A 21,946-nucleotide genomic window follows, 5' to 3' on the forward strand; every position below is an offset into this window, starting at 1 on the left:
TAGTTAGGTTTAAGGGTTGAGAGGGGTTTAGGTTGAGTAGAGGAGGTGAGGAAGTCTGAGGAGGGGTTTATTGTTTTTGCAAGAGTTGTGTTGTTTATGATAGGGATGGAATGGTGGATGACCAAAAGTACCATGACAAATCAATGCAGGAGAGATGAAATAGGGTTGAGATTTTAATTTTATTTATTTGTATTGTTTTTTTTTTTTCTTAATATCTTAAAAGTTTTAAGAATTTTTATTATTTTTTGGTCATGTAAACATAAAACGTGATACATGATTGCCACGTCAACATTTTAGATAAAAATACTAACAATGTGATTAAATGCCCTAAAGTGAGACTCCTGAAAAAATTGAAGGACGAACAAAGTGAGAATTGGGGTATAACTGAAGGAACATCACTGTAATTAACCCCAAAATAAAGCATTGTCTGAAATACAAAAAACAAAACTCATTCTATCATATATTCCCTCATCTTTCTCATCTTTTTCCACTCTCCTTACTGCTCCTCTCTTTATTTAAAAATAAAAAGATAAAATCATAGCAAATAAACAGTGATCAGAACAACAAAACAATTCTTGGCCAAAAAAAAGAACAAAACAAAAACATATTTCTTTCTTATATTTAGAACGATATGACAAGGATCCACAGATGATTACAGTTAAATTAATGGTACCTGAGCAACCAAGTGCCTATCTAATGGAACCTTTTCCAACCCACTAAATTACCAATGAGTCCTAAGAGAGCATATGAAATGGATCCACTGCCAATCAAAAGCTTTTCAACAACGTTCAGCAATGAGCTATACTCACTGAGATGAGATCCAAGATGAGAGGATTTTTTTTTTTTTTTTTTTTTTTTCAAGGTATGAGAGGATTTCAAAACATAACAAATGCTACCAAATAAACATCCAGATTCCAGACAAGCTCATTTTCACAACAGAATTTATAAAATTCAAAATAAACATCTATAATTAACTCCATCCAAGTCCAGATTGCAGCTAAGATAAGATTACAATATGCAGTAAAGTAAATAATCCATTAAACACATGTCAACACCAAAATCAGCACCAAACTGTGATTTTTGTGAGCCCTCAGCATCCTGAAATGACATTGTAAAATGGGGAGAGCATTAGAAATATTACACGATGCAATTCTAAAATCTCCCTCTCCCCCTGAAGCCACCACCACCACGGCCACCACCCCTTGGAGGGCCTCTGCCACCCCTTGGAGCACCCCTTCCACGAAAGCCACCCCCTCCACGAAAGCCACCACCTCTTCCACCACCTCTGCCTCCACCACGGCCTCCACCTTGAGAAAAAGATGGTTTCTGTCCCCTGCAACAAAACCATCCATTTAAATTCTTTTGCATGAAAATTACATGTTTTAAAAGATAATGCAATATCAAGATTTCAAGAACAAGCAAAAGTTGTCCCAAGATGGATAATTTAAGTCAAGTTGAGAAGCAGTATTAAAAATAGCAGAAAAGAAAAATACAAAGAAAAAGCAAACAAACAAGCAAATTTCAACTAGGATGCTAGTTTGAAAAAAAAATAAAAAAAGGATCATGTGAATAGTACAAATACTTGAGTTTATGAAAAAAACAACCTTGAATGTCTTGGTCTCTGCTTTATAGCAGACAATGTACAAATGGACCATGGCCATGCACTTATTTGACATAAAAATAGCCATAATACCCTAACATACACACCTCTGAGGTACTGAACCATTACAACCACATAACATGCAGATAAGGAGAGAAAGAGGGAGGGTTAAAAAGATAGTAAGCTGATGAGGAATTGCAAAAATCACGTCATAACAGCATCAAGAGACACTCATGAAACTTTAACACCAAAATTTGTATACATACATATATAAACATATGGTACTTGTAATACTCATTAAGAAACATTGGAACATCTATAATAAGTGGCATATGGTCTAGCAATGTGACCAAGAGTAAGCTAGAGAGATTAGCACTTTGCTTGCCCGCCTGAAAACATAGCATCAGCTCAAGTTAACAGTACAGAAGACTGCATTTGTCACCCTTGTCACAACTCACAACAAGGATTATGTTTATACACTAAATTAAAAACTTAAGTCATCACTCTGAGAAATACAAATGCATAAATCCCCACCCCCACCCACCACTTGATAACAACCCCTTCTAAGAAAACAGAGGTCTGGAAATAATATGGTTTGATAAAGGGTTTGGAGTTGTTCATTACAAGGCACATGTTGTCTAGGTAGAGTAAGAAAAACAAATGAACCTAATCATTATTTCAACTCAAACATAAAAATGCAATCTAAATAATGAACAAGTAAGAAAAGCTTACTTTGGCTGTGGAAGAAATCTTTCAAGAGGGAGAAGCTTTGCTGGGTCAATATAGAACTTATCACCCTGTGAATATGAAGTTGCCACAATGCCTTCCATCACTTTAACTGAAAAGAACTGCAAATTACGACAAAATAACTATATTAGGCGTCGAAACCAGCACAGCTAAAAGGGGTTGGGGATCATAAAGGAGGACAAGATGACTCACAGATTCATTGATTGGACCAAATATTTCATCAACTTTCCCTATCTGAGTCTTGTTCTGCAGATATATTGGGGCATTAAAATAGGGAATCTTTCCATGTGTGAGCTTTGTCACTGCGTCCCCCTCACATGCATGAACAAATGTCGAAACCTCTGCACACCCAAAAGTTAAAAAGGGTATCATTACAACAATCAATAAACCATATAGTAAGCAAAAGACACAGATGTTTAGAACATATCTCTATTTGCTCCCCAAGTAAAAACCAGAAACACAAACAAAAATCAGGCAATTTAGCATGTTAATTGAGCACATAAAAAACAAGATTAAACAAAATCCATACCCAAAAATACTAAATGTAAACTTATAGAACCAACCCAAATTCCTATTTAACTTCAAACCTCCTCAGAAGTCAAAACTAATAAATTATTTCTAACCAAACTTGAAAACCATTGTTGCAACCTCAAGGGAAAAACCCAAATCCCCATTCAATAGAAGAAATAGATACCCAAATCCCCATTCAATAGAAGAAATAGATACAAGTACCAAAATACAATTTTTCCTTCGCCATTAGAGAAACCCAACAAAAAGAAAGGAACAGACCTACGACTTCGGAAGGAGGGCCCTCGTCGCGGAACCCACCACCACCACCACGGCCACCTCTAAATCCTCCACCACCGCGGCCACCTCTAAAACCTCCATCGCCGCGGCCACCTCTAAAACCTCCGCGGCCTCTGGGAGGTCGCATGATTTTTCGCTGATTAAGGACTGAGGTGGTGTTTGGCCAAAAAAAAAAGGACTGAGGTGGTGTGAGTGAGTGTTTGGGTGAAATGGCTTTGGGATACAACGGCTAAAGTTCTAGCGTTTGTGTAGGGGTTTAGCCGTTAGGGTTTTGATATTTAGGCAAGGACATAAATTTTGGTGTAGTCCAGAAACATGGAAATTGGATGGAAATTTTGAGAAAATGTTTATTTCGCTAAAAATTAAACAAAAATGGTGAAGGTTTTGAGAAAAATAAAGAAATTTTTAATGAAACTTAGATGTTTATTTAATCAATTATCTACAACTTTAAAGAAAAAAAAAAATTGAAGAAATTGAATTATATAATAAATTTAATAAAAAATCAAATTAAAGCGTGCTGCTAGACACTTTTACTTACAAATTGCTCACTTTTTTCTGAAATTTAATTAAACAAACCTCAATTATATTTATACTACAACTTTTGACACTTTATACATGTGAATTATATGAGTAACTTAGTATCACATATAGCTCCTATGAGGTTCAAAATGTTTATTATAATACTAATTAAATGTTCATTATATATATACACACTATATATATATATGAGGAGTGTTCTAAAAGTAACTGGTTAGTAAGTTAATAGGAAGCTAACCATGCTTTTAGGGTCACCACATAACTAATTTCATAATCCGAGTTGTTCATTTTTTAGACCATATTTGGAAGATCATTATTGTAAAAAATCAACTAAATCGGAAATCATTTAGTCATTTAATTGTGATCAAATAAATTGATGATTATTGATTTCGATAAAAGCATATAAATGATTGTTATTATAATCAAATGTCTAAATGACTTTCGATTTTAGAAATTTTTTACAGAGATGATCTTTGAAGTAGGGCCTAAAAAATGGACGGTTCAGATTTTGAGATTACATTGTGCGGTGGGCCCAACATGGTGGTTAGTTTTGTATTAACTTACTAACTAGTTAGCTTTAGAGCATTTTTGTATATATATATATATATACAGTAATGCTACACTTACCACATTTTTATACTACAATTTCATACCATCTTACATGGCATTCATACATTGGACACTAAAAATTAAAAAATAAAACCTAAAAAAGAAAAAGGAAATACGCTTCCAGTAAAGTAATGACACATCAGGTGGGATACAAATGTGTGAAAAAAAATGTGGGACAACTAGCATTATTGATATATATATATATGAGTGCTCTAAAGTTAACTAGTTAGCAAGTTAATATGAAGCTAACCATATTTTTGGGCCCACCACATCATTAATCTCATAATCCGAACCATCAATTATTTAGGCCATATTTCAAATATCATCATTATAAAAAATCAACTAAATCGAAAATCATATAATCATCTAATTAAGATCAAATAAATAGACGATCAGTATTTTTGATAAAAGCATAGAAATAGTTGTTATCATAATCATATGGCTAAATGACTTCCAATTTTAGAGATTTTTTACAATGATGGTCTTTGAAGTAGGGCATAAAAAATAAACGGTTCGGATTTTGAGATTACATTGTGCAGGGGGCCTAATATGGTGGTTAGTTTTGTATTAACTTACTAACTAGTTAGTTTTAGAGCATTCTCAAGTTAATACAAAACTAACCACCATGTTGGGCCCACTGCACAATGTAATCTCAAAATCTAAACCGTTTATTTTTTATGCCCTGCTTCAAAGACCATCATTGTAAAAAATCTCTAAAATCGGAAGTCATTTAGCCATTTGATTATAATAACAACTATTTCTATGCTTTTATCAAAAATACTGATCGTCTATTTATTTGATCTCAATTAGATGACTACATGATTTTCGATTTAGTTGATTTTTTGAAATAATGATTTTTGAAGTATGGCCTAAATAATTGATGGTTCATATATATATATATATATATATATATATATATATAAGGAGTGCTCTAAAGCTAACAAGTTAGCGAGTTAATACGAAGCTAACCATGTTTTAGGCCCACTACATAACTAATCTCATAATTCGAACCATCAATTATTTAGGTCATACTTCAAAGATCATTATTTCAAAAAATCAACTAAATCGAAAATCATGTAGTCATCTAATTGAGATCAAATAAATAGACAATCAGTATTTTCGATAAAAGCATAGAAATAGTTGTTATCAAAATCAAATGGTTAAATGACTTCCAATTTTTGAGATTTTTTACAAGGATGGTCTTTGAAGTAAGACCTAAAAAATAGACTGTTTAGATTTTGAGATTACATTGTGCGGTTGGCCCAACATGGTGGTTAGTTTTGTATTAATTTACTAACCAGTTAGCTTTAAAACATTCTTATATATGGTTTGGATTATGAGATTAGTTATGTGGTGGTCCCAAAAGCCTAAATAATTTACGGTTTGGATTATGTGGTGGTCCCAAAAGCATAAATAATTTACGGTTCAAATTATGTGGTGGTCTCAAAAGCATAAATAATTTACGGTTCGGATTATGAGATTAGTTATGTGGTGGTCTCAAAAGCATGGTTAGCTTCGTATATACACACTTATTACACTTATATGTGTGTGTGTGTGTGTATATATATATAAATAATGATCACTCGCTCATCATAGAGCGATGAATTCCTCGCTTATCACCTAGCAACAAATTTCAATGATTAGAACCATCAATATTTTAAGGCATCATTCAAAAATCACTCTTGCAAAAATTCAGCTAAATTGGAAACTGTTTGGCCAATGTATTACTGTCAACATCATTTCAACCTTATCTGACAAATTATATTTGTCTGCAAAGTTTGAAGGACCAAACAATTATCGATTTGATTGATTTTTTATAGAGATGACCCTTAAGGATGGACCTAAAAAATGGACAGTCCCGATCATTGAATTCCTTGCTCTATGATAAGCGGGTGGCAATGTGAGCGAGGAATTTTTCGCTCTATAGTGAGCAAATGATCATTTATGTGTATATATATTAAGTACATATAAGTGCAATTTAGGGCGGACGGGTCCGCTTCTTTTTTTTCTTTACGGAATTTCTTCGCGATGCGCTCGGCGTTGCTTCCTCCACCTAGTTGAAGGGTACATCAACGACGAGTTCACCTCACACCCTACCAAAGTTAAAACTGAATATAAAACTAACAAACTAGTGTCGAGCTCTTGGGAGAAGAAGAAAAGGACATTACCAAGTGCTTGGCTCGAGAAATCCGTGAAAAAAAAAATGCGGGTGTCTGCCTTACATATAAGTGTATACATATATATATATTCTACTATACAAAATTTAAGTATATATAACTATATATATTAAGCTATATTATATATAAACTTAATATGCCTATATATATATAGATCGAATCACTTAAGATGTCTATATATCTTTATCTTTACTATTATAAAGGCAGAACAAGGATTTGGTGTTACATGCTTCACTAAAAATGAGATTGCCTAAAATGTCCTTCATTCAACGAAATAGTTACATAATAATAACTTAATAAATAAGGGTATAGTTGTAAAATACAATCATTAAACCAAATTTTAAATAATAAAAAAGTACATCCCACCATCTTAAAATATGGAGAGAGTGGTGGGAAGTTATAAAATAAAGAGAACAAAATACACGATAAAAAGACCAATTAACATGTGTGGAGCACATGCCAAGAGATTAATATATATATATATATATAGAGAGAGAGTTAATTCCAACAGTGGTCCCTCAACAATTTCATGAGTGACACTTTGGTCCATTATGTCAAAATTGTCAAATATTTCGTCAATATTTTAGGGTTTTTTCTAGCATTAGTTCATTAGTTATTCCACAAGTGACACTTTGGTCTTTTAACTTATTTTTTATTTTTTAAGGTCCTCCAACTTTTTCATTTGTCTTACTTTGGTCCATTTCCATCACTTTTTTTAGTATTCTGTTTAAGTATGTTGTTGACATTGCAATTGTGGGTCCCATAATGAATGCTTACATGGATAAAAATATACTAAAAAAATATTTAACTTTAAAAAGTAATATTAAAAAACAATAAAATATACAACTACCCTACCTCTCTCCCACCAACTACCCACCCATTCCACCGCTGACTCCAGCCAACATCGACGAACCCTCCCTCTCCATCCTTTCATCATCCCTCTCTTTCTCTCTCCCAATTATATCACTCTAAGTCATAAGTTGTTTTTGTTTTTTGTTTCTAAAATTCCAATTGTTGAGAGAAGGAAGGGGAGGGTGGGGGTTGGATCTATTTTCTTTTTTCTTGTTTTGTTATATAATTGGATTTTAGGGTTTAGAGTTTAGGATTTAGGGTTTATTATGCTTTTATCCATGTAAGCATTTATTGTGGGATCCACAATTGCCTTGTCATCAATTTAAAAGAAGTACTAACAAAAGTGACCGGAATAAACCAAAGTGAGATAAATGGAACAGTTTGAGCACCCTAGAAATTAAAAAATTAGTTGAAGGTCCAAAGTCTCACTCGTGGAATAGTTAAAGTCACTGTTGAAAAAAAAACCCCCTTAAATATTGACAAAATATCTGACATTTTTTATTGAATGGACTAAAATGTGGCTTGTGGAAAAGTTTGAGGACTTTAGAAATAAATAAGCAGTTGAAGAACCAAAGTGTCACTCGTGGAATAGTTGAGGGATCACTGTTGGAATTAACCCTATATATAGATTAAGCATATATTAAGTATAATCAAATGGTTGTTGTTATAATAAGATGGCTAAAAGACTTCCGATTTAGAAGATTTTTTACAATGATATTTGAAGTGATGCCTAAAAAATAAGCGATTCGGATTATGAGATTACATCATGTGGTGTGCCAAAAAAAGTAGTTAGCTTCGTATTAACTTGCTAATCAGTTAGCTTTAGAGTAATAGCGAGAATTTCCCAATTTGGCCTTTTATCACCTGAAAAATCCATCCAAAAAATTCTAAATTCCACCGAAAAAATTGAAAAGAAAAATATTTAGGATTGTATCTACTTTTCCACCCATGAAAACACCAAAAATTTTGCCGAAGTTTTTGAAATTTAAGACCAAATAATGGCTTAAGAGAACAAAACAACTCATACAAGGTTCCAATTACAAGTTGGACTACCTTTTTAATGAGTCAAGTGCTCGACACGAGGGAAAATTTTTGGGTGTGACCTTGACATTGTCACATGGTATTACGGTTCCACATATTATAATATGAGTGGACGACAAGTTTATGAATTTGGAATTTATGGTTTTAAATTTTAATAATTGTACACATATTATATTTTAAGGCTTATTTACTAATTTGTCCGTTAAAAGTAACTTTAAGTCTCAATTTACCTCATAAGGTTTATTTTGTATCACATTACCCCCTGTAACTAATTCTCATGTATTACTTTGCTTACTTCCCACTTTTTACAAACTTTGAAAATTAATTAAAAATAGCTCCGGACACAGAAAAATATATAAAAAATTCCTACAAACTCGTCTTGACTAATTCTAATTTACTATTGGGTCAAATTACTAATTTGTTCTCTCAGAGTTTCCAAAAAATTTGGGATGTCCAAATTTATTTCTAGAAAATTAAAATAAATTTCACTCTATAAAAATTCTAAAATTTTCATAAAGTCTCGGATGAATTCTCAAAAATATTTTTAAAATTTACAAAAATCTGTTTTAAAGAATTCTTCCGAGACTTTACGGAAATTCTAAAATTTTTCTCGAATTTATTTTATAGAGGGAAATTTATTTTCCTTTAAGACCGAGAGATCTTTTGGATAGCAAGTGTTCACAAGAAAGGTAGTGTTATTGTTTAGAACACCAACGGTGCAAACCTCATATTTTTTTGAGTTCGGGAGATTATTTTATGAATTTCTAAAGAGTATAGAGTATTTTAATTTTCTGGAAACACTCAAATTCAATTTGGTAATTTGGACTCATAGTAAATTATTACTAGTCAAGACAAGTCCATAGAAATTTTCCGTGTATTTTTCTGAGTCTTGAGCTATTTTTAACTAATTTCTAAAGTTTGTAAAAATAGGAAGAATGCAAAGTGATATACGAGAATTAATTTTAAAGAGTAATATGATACAAAATAAAACTTAGGAGGTGAAATTAGACCAGAAGTTACTTTCAGGAGTTGAAATAGTAATTAAATAAGCCTATTTTTTATGAGTTAATTGGTTACATGAAAAAATTTCTCCAACACAGATGCCAAAAACTAGTCATCCTTTAGCAGTTTTAAATTTTTAATACGACCAAGTGAAATTGTTGGATAATTTCAATCCTACAATTGTATAAAAATGAAAATTATAAAAGTGTCTTTCAACTTATTGTTACATATAAATATATATGAAACATGAATAAACCAACAAAAAGCACAATAAAAAAGATGAAGAAGAAGACACGCCTAGTGCTCGCCAAGGGGGCCGAGCACTCGGGCTTATAATACATAGGCTTTAATTTTAAAATCTGGGCCGGGGACATAGCTGCACTTAAAAGTTGAATACTCTACCATTTATTTTATCACTAAACACGTTAGTTGGATCTTTTAAACACTAAACACGTTAGTTGGATTATTTTATCAAAAAAGCTCTTAAGTAGACATTTTTATCATTTATTATAAAACCAAAGCTTTTTTTTTTTTTTCTGTGAAAATAAATATTTAAAATAAAATAAAAGATTATATTTCAAAAAAATTAAAATAAAAAAATATGGTAAATATATAATTAAAAAATGAATAATAACTTATAATTACAGTAGTAAAGTACTTACTCCACACTCACAACAAGAGTTCGAATTCTACCCTTCTATTTTAACCCCTTGGGGTTCAACCAATTAGTGAAGAATGGTGGAAATTCAGATTAAGAGTATGATAGATTAATGGTTTGATTCCCTTTAATAGAACAACAACAACAAAATTAAATAATAAGCATACTCACGTGATATTAATTAAGTAAATAAAACATAAAAAAGTATGAAATATGGTATGATTTCTTATATTCTTAAACATTTACAATAATGAGTGATTTCGAGTCAATCGTTCGAATATTCCATGGAGTTGGGATGAGTTTTTCTAATTTGTTTGTTTGTTTTTCTTTTTAATTTTCTATGCGGTAAACTGAAATTTTTTTGAATAAAAAGGTTGGTGAGGGTATATATGGTGAGTTTTTTTGGCCCTTTTGGGGGTATGTTAAAGTTTGGGTGCACTTTGAAGATCATTGGTTGCATATAAAATAATGTTTGTCTTTTTTTTTTTTTGTGTCTAAAAAATAAAATTTGTCTCATTATTTTGTTCTGTGTCAACTTTTGTGTAAAAAAATTTGTTCTTCCTTGTGAGACAGCTAACGAAGACCTCGTTCTTAATGTTCTCACTATCTCACATGCCTCTATCACCCAATAATTGAGACTAAACATAAACCCAAGTTTTAGTCATCATTTTTAACCTATACAACTATTACAATATATAATATTTTTTGCACTTTTACATTTTATTGAATTAGTGTATGGTTCAATAGGCATGCACTACCACCCTTATCATCTTTTAAATCCAACCTAGCTTCCACTGCCACACGTACGTACCATTTTTCTATCATTTTTGTTCATTTAGATGTCATCTACGTACAATACTATTGATGCCACATGCTATAAGGGCTATGAAGCTTTTAACGTACATGAGAACAAAGGAAAAAAATGCTTACATACTAGATAAGAGAAAGCACATAATTAAGCATTCAAAAGTTAGGTTAAAAGACGAATTTTTTTTTTTTTCCTTCACAACTTAGATAACAATTAATTAACCATAGGAAAAGAGACCCACCACATATAAGAAAACTAGCTTTAAAATTACCTTTGCAACAAATGCTTTCCATGAGATTATGTGGAGCTTCAAAAGTCATCTTAGTTTGGAGAAATGCATTTGCTCCTAACTATTAACTAAAAAAAGGGGTAAAGTTCGAATCTAATATAACAACTTCCATAATAAACACGCCCGCCTCTTCTTCCACGACTATTTTCTAGAAGTTCCTCTCGTGCTATATTAAGACACTTTCTACAATCTATGTGATAAAGGTCCCCAGTACATTGAGCTACACCATATAATAACTTGGTAATGCTAGATATCCCAAGCTCTAGCTTCCCATGACCATATGATCGGAGATCCTGAAAAGCTCTAAAACATATTATGTTTAACAACTCACGAACTTTCTGATTAAACAGCAAGGAATCCCCATCAATAAGTATGTTATTGTTCACATAAATTCCATGAGTGTTGTCTCTTATACCAAAGAATGTTGCATTTGAGTATTTTAGAAGGCAATCACCATACCAGATAATAGCTCCTTTACTTTGAGGGCAGCGAATGCGAAGCTCTATACTTGCTGCGTTGATGCAGTTTTCACAATCTTTGGGGTAGAGTATTGACGCCCAGCATTGGGCTAGTCCATATACAACTTCGTCATTTTGTCCAGTATGTTGACTATAAATTTCGTATCCTATATAAGGAGTTTTTATCGATAATATTTTGACCAATTAATACATTCAAGTAAAACTCATAACTTCCGTTGGTTGGAAATTCTTGCCCACTAAAACATGCGTGCTCCACAACAAGATCTTCAGTCGCATGCAGGAAAATGGAGAAATATAAGACACTCAAAGTTAAGATTAATGTTTTTGATTGAAGCATGCTGAATATATAGAATTCAACTTTAATTGTATTCAATTTAACTGATTGATCTTTAAACAAATGAGTATAACAAAATTGAAGTTATGGGCGTAGATATACTAAATATGTATAGTAGACTTAGCGATAGTTGTATACAAATATTATAACAGAGTTAATCAGAAGCAGCTAGTGTTAGTTTAATTTGCAGTTTGCATGATTATGTATAGGAGCCACATATGCTTGCTATATGTATAAGAAAATAAATTTTTAAAAAGTCTTGATCACTTTTTTTTATAAAAAAACACAACATTAAAACGGTCATATATAATTAAAATATATGTTGTCAATAAACTGTTGGGGTTAGCCCAAGTAGGGAGAATGAGTTAATGTAATAAAAAAAATATAGAAGTTGCTGATTAAAGTATATATAATCAAATTAAACTTTTGCATTTTAAATACATTTAATTCAATCAATGTGTGGTCCAATAGCCATTTGCTACCACCCTTTTTCAACCCTCCACCGCCACCACCATACATTTCATTTCACATGTTATTTATAATTTATATATAATTTTTTAATATATAAGATAAATTAATTTTATATTTACAAAAAATTTGTGCATCATTAATTAATTAAGTTGTTTACATCACTTGTTACAAGTACACTATAAAAAAATATGAACAAGATGGACATCAAATGGCTGTTCCAATAGCCATCATTAATTACCAAGAAGTGACAAATTCCTCATACTTTTAACAAGAATGTTGTAATATAAATTATGGTCAAGTAAACTCATCTCGTCCCTATGTGTAGCTGATACTTCATTGATTCATTCCGCATGCACTAACACATAGTCATGTGTCATGTGTCTTTTCCCTTTCATTTGCAATGCTTCTTATGAATTTATTATTTTATTGTCAAATATGTTTAAATAAAGTCCACACCACACCTATTTGAAAGCCAAAAAAAATTTGAATATGAAATTTTACAAAGCTAATAAGAACTAACAATTTGCCAAAAAAAAAAAAAAAACAGAACAGTTTCATTAGTTGTACATATTACAGAAGCTGCATTAATTTGCTTACAACAATATATTGTTATATGTTTCAAAGTATATTTACTTGCAAAAATATCTGCTAATAATTAACCATATTTCATTCACTTCAAAAGAGCAAGTTTTAATTAGGAGGTAGAGTACAGTTGTGAGACCCCCAAAAATTTTCAAAAACTAATTTGGAGCTTAAGAGATTTTTGATGATTTTCTAGAATTTATTTGAGGTTATAATGATTTTTGGATATTTTTATTATTTTTGAGATATTATGGTTTGGTGAATTATTTGAGGTTATTATGAATTATTTTGATTTTTTAAGTATTTGTTTGAATTATTGAAAATTATTTGGAGATGTTAGAATTTTCAGAAGTTTCACTACTAGGAAATACCCCATTAGATATCACTAAAAATATATCGGTTTTAAAAAAATCGATATTGTCAAAGTTTTTTATATCAGTTGGATTTTTAGTTTTCTAAAAATGATGTCTAAACACATTTATATATCACCAAGTTTGCAAATTCGATATCTAAATTTTTGGGTAGAAATTAAAATTCTATGATAACCGATATCTAATCTATGAACTGCTATTAATTAATTCGGCTAAAAATCAAATATACAAATTTTTTTGACAACTTAAATGTTTTGACTTAAGTTAGACTAAGTTAGACCAGATACCCCCCCTCTCAAACACTCACTCTCACCCCTCTCTCTCTCTCTCTCTCTCTCTCTCTCTCTCTCTCACACCCGCAGCCCTCGCCGTTGCTGTGATTTTGCTTCAAATTCCCCCAGACCAGAATCCATGAGATCTCTACCTCATCGATCCTGCTTCTCAAAAATTCCCAAAGGCTTGACAACTCTTCACTCGCAGACACATTCACTCAGACTCCATCAGACCAAACTCAACTCCTTCTCTTTCACCCTCGCTCACTGAGATCAAACTCAGATCGACCAAACTCTCCTTCGATCTCTCTATTTCTATGTCTCTCTCTTTTCTCTTCCTCCTAAACACGATTCACTCATCCAAAATTGTAAAACCCCCAAATTCTAGGGTTTCACTTTCTCTCACCGATGGAAGGGAACGACGAGACCTCGGGACCAATGATCGACGACGAGATCTATCACCCATCGTCCAACACCCACCGCCTAGTATCCTCGGGACTACTACTTCTCTGCTCGAGAACATACATTGACTTTCGACTCGTGGGAGGAGCCTGCGGAGTTGGAATATGTATGTTCTGTTATCTGTAATCTGTTTGAATATTAAGCTAGACGATCTTATTTGCTTGGTGTTGACACTGTGATTGACTGTTGAGCAGGTAAAGCAGCATGGGGTTTCTGTGTTTCTCATGCCATCGGGGATGCTGGGAACCATGCTTTCTTTAATAGATGTCTTGCCTCTGTTTTCTAACACTGCTTGGGGTCAAAACGCAAACATAGATTTCTTGAAGAAGCACATGGGTGCAACATTCGAAAAACGTCCTCAGCCTTGGGAGACAACTATAAATCCTGAAGATGTTCATTCTGGTGATTTTCTAGCAGTTTCAAAGATCCGTGGTCGATGGGGTGGATTTGAGACATTGGAAAAATGGGTAACAGGAGCATTTGCTGGTCATACATCAGTGTGCTTGAAGGATGAGATGGGCAATCTATGGGTTGGCGAATCAGGACATGAGAATGAAAAGGTATGAAATTGAGGATATTTTGTAGCTCATGAAGGTTAAAATATAAAGAATAGTATTCCAAATGTTATTCCATGTGTTATATAGCACTAGCACTATTCTTATGTTGCAGGGCGAAGAAATCATAGCGGTGATTCCATGGGCTGAATGGTGGGAATTAGCACTCAAGGATAATTCTAATCCCCAGATAGCCTTGCTTCCTTTGCATCCAGAGTTGCGTGCAAAATTCAACGAGATTGCAGCATGGGAATATGCTCGGAGCATGTCGGGAAAGCCATATGGTTATCACAACATGATATTCAGCTGGATTGACACCATGGCTGATAACTATCCTCCTCCTCTTGATGCTCACTTGGTACGCATTTGCTGCTTTAAACATTTGTGAAGCCTAGTACAATCAGGATTATAGAACTTTCTGTTTACTGAAACAAACAGAGTATCTATAAAATCTTAAATTACATGACTCGTTAAATGAGAAAAACAGCAACACATTGGTTTTCATCATTAAAGGTTTTTATCCTAATTGGAAGCTCCTGTTATCAGGTTGTTTCTGTCATGTCTATGTGGACCAGATTGCAGCCTGCATATGCTGCAAATATGTGGAATGAGGCTCTAAACAAGCGTCTAGATACTGAGGTAATTGTGTTTCCTTGAGGCGCGCGGTTCATTTTACCCTTGGGGGCAATTAAATCAAATTACTTTGAATTCTAAGCCATACCATTTTGTTCTGTCTTGTTAAATTGAGAAATGAAAGAGCAGAGGTCTGCCTTTTGAATTCTGATGCCCTCAGCATCTTCAAGTTTTATTCTATATATGATTGAATCTGACGTCCCAATTTTCACCTGTGTTTCCTTATAGGGTTTGGACCTGTATGAGATTCTAGCTGAGATTGAACAACGTGAAATGGCCTTTGATGAATTGCTTACGATTCCAGAAAAAGATGAATGGGTATACAGCGATGGCAAGTCTACAACATGTGTTGCTTTTATTCTTGCAATGTATAAAGAAGCCGGGATTTTTGGTCCTATTTCCAACTTTCTTCAAGTTACTGAATTCACTGTAAGTCATTTAGCGCTTCTAAGTTTCCATGAACTTTCATAACCTGTCATGCCATCATTATCACTACATATGACATGGCTTTATTAAATATGCTTGCAGATTCGTGATACACTAATTCGTGATGGAATTTCGAACTGACTTTGCCTCCCTCTCTCACTGGAAATGATCAGATGTGTACGTTCTCAGCTCAACCATCATTATTAAAAGTTATTAGGTTGGTTCTTCATTTTTTAAGAAAACAAACCTCTCTCATGCCTATATCCTCTGAAACTTGCAAACTAGAAAAAGAAATATAGGAAGCAGCTATGTGTACAATAGAGCATTTAATTTTAAATAGTACTCAGTGGCTGCTAGTTTGTCTGTGATTCAGTTCTTTTCTATTAATGACATACTCTGTCTGGTGATATTGATACACAATTTATGAAAACCATAATGTGAGAATAGTATATGTGATGGACCAATATTCTGATCTACTAGGAGTAAAGTTTGTTATGAATAATCTTTTTTATTTTTCTAACGTTTCCCATTTTTCATCAGTGTACTAGGTGAAGCAAATTTCTTAGGAAGTGTTGCTTCTGTTAAGGGGGTAAAGGGATTCAATACTATGTTTCTTACTACTCTACTATTCCATTTAGTTATTCTTTAATAATATACTCTGCTGTAAAAGAAAAACTTTAGATTGGTAAAGCATAATAGTTCTTATTTTGGTTACTGAGTGTGATTTTTTTTTTTTTTTTTTTTGTAGTTTTCTCATAGCAACATGCAAAAAGGCATTCCTTTTTTATTTCTGGTGTTCATATGAGATTAACTCGATTTCACTTTGAGATTAACTCGTTAGTAGAGACTTGTTAGGGAGTTATATTTTTCTGTAATATTCTCAGATTGGGGAGAATCAGTGTTATAGGGGTGAGGAGTTTATGATTAAGGGACTGTGGTATGGCCATACAAATGCCCATACAAATGCACACACCGACCAAGTAACACATGTACTCTAACACACACATTTATGTTTGCAATTAAGTACTGTTGGGTTGGACTTGGTATCCTATGGTTGTTGTAAATGTGCTCTTTCAGGATCAAGGATAAAAAGTGCAGCATATGATTATATTTAGACCAATCTTGTATTATGTTCTTAGTTGGTTGTAATTGTCTGTTGTTGTGTGAAAAGGTCAAGCCTTTTGATTTTCATGGAAACTACACAAACTGTCTACACTGCACAATTTTGACCTTCTGTCACATTTCTGACATTTTGTAATGTTTCACAAGGCTTTTCACATTTCGGAGTGGTTACACAATATCTTTTAGTGGCTGATCATGCACTTGTCTTTAATGTTTTCAGTGGGGTCTAAGACGAAGAACAAGTGGACTGGTTACACCCAAGCTCAGATTGATGAAGTCCGAGTTGAATGGGGAGACTATGTCACCGAGAATTATTTTTAGACATGTTGGTATGCTTTCTTGACGTACATTTTATGGATATGGTATTAGTGCTGCCATTCCAATCTTTTGTAAAGGAAAAGGCAGAATTTAGAACTAGTTAGTGTGCAGATTTTAGAACTAGCTAGCTAGCTAGTGTGCATAATTTAGAACCAGCGTTGTCTTATATTTTGTGCAAATTTTAGAAGTTGCTTAGGGGGTTATATATGGATTAGGGTTATCCCAACTTGTAGAGGGATTTGTAATTCATTTTTGTTAACTTGAATATGGGTTGAAATTGGATGTTGGAAATGTATGAGAATGTTGGATGAAATTTATGGAAGGATTTAAATTGCACAAACTGGATGTTGCATGGCAGGAAAAACTGATGTCTAACAAACAACCCATTTTATTTTATTTTTTTTAATTCAAAAAAATTTACAATATCAGTTAAACACTGATATCTAATATGTATTAAATCTGATATTTATATAGGTATATATATCGAAATAACAAATAACACCGATATATAATGTTATTTTTATTTCACATTCTAACTCAAACATGATGTTTAAGAGACTTATAATATCTAAAACAACGAACAAACAGATATCTAATGTGTACATATATATCGGTTTTAGTTACAAATTCGATATGTTAAAAATATTATATATCGCTTTGATAAAAAAAGTGATGTAACAACCTACCAAATATAGCTTTTGATGAGTTTATAATATCGAAAAATAGAACCAAACCGATATTTAATATACCTTTTAATGTCAGTTCTTGAAAAAATAATGATATTGAAAGTATATTACATATCGGAATCCGTTCATTTAGATAGCGGAAACTTGAAAATTCGATATATATTATTTATTAACAATATCGGATATTTAACAAATAGGATGTCTAATTTGATATAGACATCGGCCCAAAACTGATATTGAAAATAGGGTACATTAGATATCACGTCTGCCCTTATCGGTCGCAAACCTAATAGACATCAGTGTTCCACTGATATCTAATGAGATATTTTCTAGTAGTGTTTTTTGTGTACTACTCATCGAGTTTATAAAATATACTATTGTCGAGAGGAGTCCATAGCATTTTTTAGGTCCAAAACTATTAATTTCTAGAGAATTTTCGAAGTTGAGATAATATTAGTAAATAGGAGAAAATATGAAGTTTCGGACACCCGGCCGCCACATGATGCAATCTCAGCCGTCAAATCTGCATGGCCCACATGATTAATTAGACGACCTGCATCGCGCCAACACATGGGCATGAGCAATTGAACATTACATTATCAAATATTGAATTTTTCTGAGGTGGAGATGATCCACACTTTTTTTTTTTTGCGTAACATTTGATTATATGGACAAAAATTATAATTTCCACTTTATGCTTATTCCAATATGTATGTTGTTGTAATTGTATAAAATGTTGTCAAATATGCATAGGCATTCATTAAAGAGGGAATGCCATAATTTCAAACAAAAGAAAAAGAAAAAGAAAAATGAAATATCAAAATGTGCGTGCAATAATTAGTACAATTTTCCTAACAATTCAGAAACATAAATTGCAATTCGGGCTACACACGGATATGACGAAACAGACTTCCAATGCAAACTTAACCCTATAGCAAGGAACCAGCTCTTTCTTGCAATATTCATCATAAGCAAAGCAACACTAGATTAAACATATATACGTGTGACCCTTTTGGTTCTAATTAATAATTTGATAGTAAAAACGAATTAGATTAAACATCACAATTGTCCATTGATGAGAATTAATTAAACAATAAACCCCATAATTAATTCTGAGAGTTTCACTATATGTGGTTAACGTACACAGTTACATTTCACAACTATCCAAATTAAATAGATCGAGCAATAACATCTTCTCATTCGTTTAAACTCATGTCTCGATTACAATTACAGAGAAAAAATTATGTATACAGATTATGTACGTGTTTCTATTTAGATGTAATTGGTGACATTTGCCCTATTATTATCTTCCCATTTGGTTCGGCCGGAGTCTTATTACTCATATATAATAGATCGAGTAGCCACACATGGAACACCATCACCTCAAGAAGGGATGGACTTCGAAAGACCACTCATACATTCTCATGGGTTAATCGATACCGAATGCATACGCTTGTTTTTGCCTACAGCTCTGGTGTTTCATGCCAGTCAAAATATAGTTACGAGTCCATATAACAATCATATATGGTTTCTCAGGTCTAAGGACCAACTTGAATCTGTTGCCATCTAAAGAGATCTCATTTGACAAGCATTAGCTCCATGTGAGTCCATCTTTTAGTTGCATAGGTTCAGTGAACCTAAACTCAATCAAACAATCATATTCTTGATAAACCCCTAATGTATATTGTTAGAGAATGTTAATTTGGCAAGCTACACTCTTAAATTGCTTTTTGTGTGTGTAGCCATATTTAGTTGCTTACCAAATATGCTACCTAGTATCTTCCTAAACCAAATATCTTTAACTGTGATTCTTGATATTGTCTCACTTTCCTATCAAATCAATGTCTCGTACACATTGATAGTGCTCTTTATTGATTGAGCGATTCTGTATTTCAATACATGAATTGTCTAACACTTAGCCTTCAATAAAGTGCTAAGACAATTGATAGACAAGGTTTTCCTAGCTAAACTGTCAATTAATACACAAGGCCAGTGTATATATTGATTGACTACTTAAGTTGTTTTGTCTTTGTCCAAGTCTCTGTACATATTTCGAGTGTACGGATCAGCAAAACATGTTTTGTTAATCTGTACACTCGAAATATGTGATCTCTCAGTTAAAGGGTCAGATCTATTAATTAGGTCATACAACAAGCTTGTATTCCTTTATAATAAATCTTTATATATAGCTGTTGGAACCTTTGTTCAATTGGACCACCAGAAAATTGAACATAAAAGTGAGAGTTTCTCTCGAGTAGTAGCCTTGTTTTGTCTATCTGTTTTGATACGCTATTATCTTTATGCATATGCATTGTGTTTGAGTTTTCGCATATCTTTACTTGCATATCATCTAGTCCTTTTCATAAGTCACATATGTATCTAGCTCACACACACACACACACATATGTGCTATCGATCATTTCATATGCAGAGGTTCTTGACTTGAGCCATAACCACCTCACCGGCCATTCACCACTGTCCCCTGTCGAGACTAGCACATTATTACATGGCCATTCAGAATCACAAGTTTATTGACTAAACAAATATCGGTGAGCCCTATTACATGGATCGACGAAAATGCCCTTCCACCTACGTAAGCATGGAACAGTCTAGATGCGATAATGTAATTTTCTTTTTCTTTTTCATGTAGAAAAATTGAAGATGCTAATGTGCTATTCGTGCAATTTTTCATCTTTTCATATTTTTTTTTTAACAAAAATACCTTTTCACATTAAGCATGAGGTTTGATTGAATGAAAAATATTAGATGGAAGTGACGCATTACTACGTATGGCAAGTTTTTTTATTTTTTATATATAATGAGAAATTTGAAAAACTAACTCATTTTTGTTTTTATTAAAGACTTTTAACTCTTTCAAAAAAAATTAAAATTTTGACTCTCTCGAAAGATTCTCAAAATCCCCCTCTAGTAATACTCGATCGCTATCGAGTAGTGTTCGAGCATTGTTTGAGCACTTCTCGAAAGGTGTTCAAATACTACTCAATGATCAAATTTATAAAAATTTTAAAAAAAGTTTTGGCTTAAATTTGGATTATTTTTTCAAATTTCTTTTTTATAAGGGTCCATTAACATACAGGTATTAGCACCTAAATTTATTAACCAAAACCACCCAAAGCCCATTTCTTTCTTTGCGGGCCAACTATCACAATTCTATTATTCCTTTGCGGACACCACATCCACTGGATAACAAAAATTAAAAATATCTGCCGTGTCCTCACCAGCTGCAACATGCCAAAACACTAATAAACTGAAACTGCAAGTCAGCAACTCCAATAAACTGCAGTTTCAACTCTAATAAATTGCAGTTTCTGCAGTTTCAGTTCACTTACAGTTCCAGAAACTGTAGTTTCAGTTCACTTGCAGTTTCAGAAACTGCAGAAAGTTCACTTGTAATTCCAGAAACTGCAGTTTCAGTTCACTGTAAACTGCATAAACTGCAGTTTTTTATGCAGTTTCAGTTCATTTGCAGTTTCAGAAACTGCAGAAAGTTCACTTGTAATTCCAGAAACTGCAGTTTCAGTTCACTGTAAACTGCATAAACTACAGTTTTTTATGCAGTTTCAGTTCACTTGCAGTTTCAGAAACTGCAGAAAACTGCAGTTCTAGAAACTGCAGAAAAATTTAAAAAACTGCAGTTTGACTTAAAATGGCATAAATGCATAAAGAGAGAAGATGAACGTGAAGAGAGAAACTGCAGAAAAATGCAAAAAACTGCAGTTTGACTTAAAATGGCATAAATGCATAAAGAGAGAAGATGAACGTGAAGAGAGAAGAAAGAGAAAGACAAAAAGGAAATAAAATGGCAATTGACCAGATTTCAAGATAAGCCAGCTAGCTGCAACTTACCTTGTTATTAAAAAAAACTAATTGGTGCACTAGAGAGTAAAAATAATAAGTAAAAGGTACCTTAGAGTAATTAATTCTTTTTATAATCTACAAACAGGCCACACGGCATAATATGGGTAGTGTAATTTTTTGTTTCACTTGGTAAAACCAGACAGCCTGATATTTGTGCAATTTCAAAGGAAAAAAAAAAAGGGGTCAAAATTCATATTTGGATGACTAAAAAGTCTAAAATGGGTCATTTA

The 21,946-nt window shown here is 32.8% G+C and overlaps 2 protein-coding genes across 2 annotated transcripts; one reads left to right on the plus strand and one right to left on the minus strand.

Moving 5' to 3' along the window:
• Window positions 1-941: 941 nt before the first annotated feature.
• On the minus strand, window positions 942-3,331 carry LOC147277301 (putative H/ACA ribonucleoprotein complex subunit 1-like protein 1). The gene is made up of 4 exons (XM_086255080.1): window positions 3,137-3,331; window positions 2,540-2,688; window positions 2,333-2,448; window positions 942-1,333 (listed from the first exon to the last, which is right to left on the minus strand). The coding sequence occupies exons 1-4, from the start codon at window positions 3,279-3,281 to the stop codon at window positions 1,153-1,155; spliced, it is 591 nt and encodes a 196-aa protein (XP_086111206.1). The 5' UTR covers window positions 3,282-3,331; the 3' UTR covers window positions 942-1,152.
• A 10,805-nt stretch (window positions 3,332-14,136) lies between these two features.
• Window positions 14,137-15,852, plus strand: LOC147277302 (uncharacterized). Its single transcript, XM_086255620.1, has 6 exons — window positions 14,137-14,204; window positions 14,293-14,658; window positions 14,768-15,010; window positions 15,199-15,291; window positions 15,514-15,714; window positions 15,814-15,852. The coding sequence occupies exons 2-6, from the start codon at window positions 14,323-14,325 to the stop codon at window positions 15,850-15,852; spliced, it is 912 nt and encodes a 303-aa protein (XP_086111746.1). The 5' UTR covers window positions 14,137-14,204; window positions 14,293-14,322.
• Window positions 15,853-21,946: the final 6,094 nt, after the last annotated feature.

The sequence above is a fragment of the Dryas octopetala genome, chromosome 8, assembly GCF_963921425.1.
Source record: "Dryas octopetala chromosome 8, drDryOcto1.1, whole genome shotgun sequence".
Taxonomy (NCBI): domain Eukaryota; kingdom Viridiplantae; phylum Streptophyta; class Magnoliopsida; order Rosales; family Rosaceae; genus Dryas; species Dryas octopetala.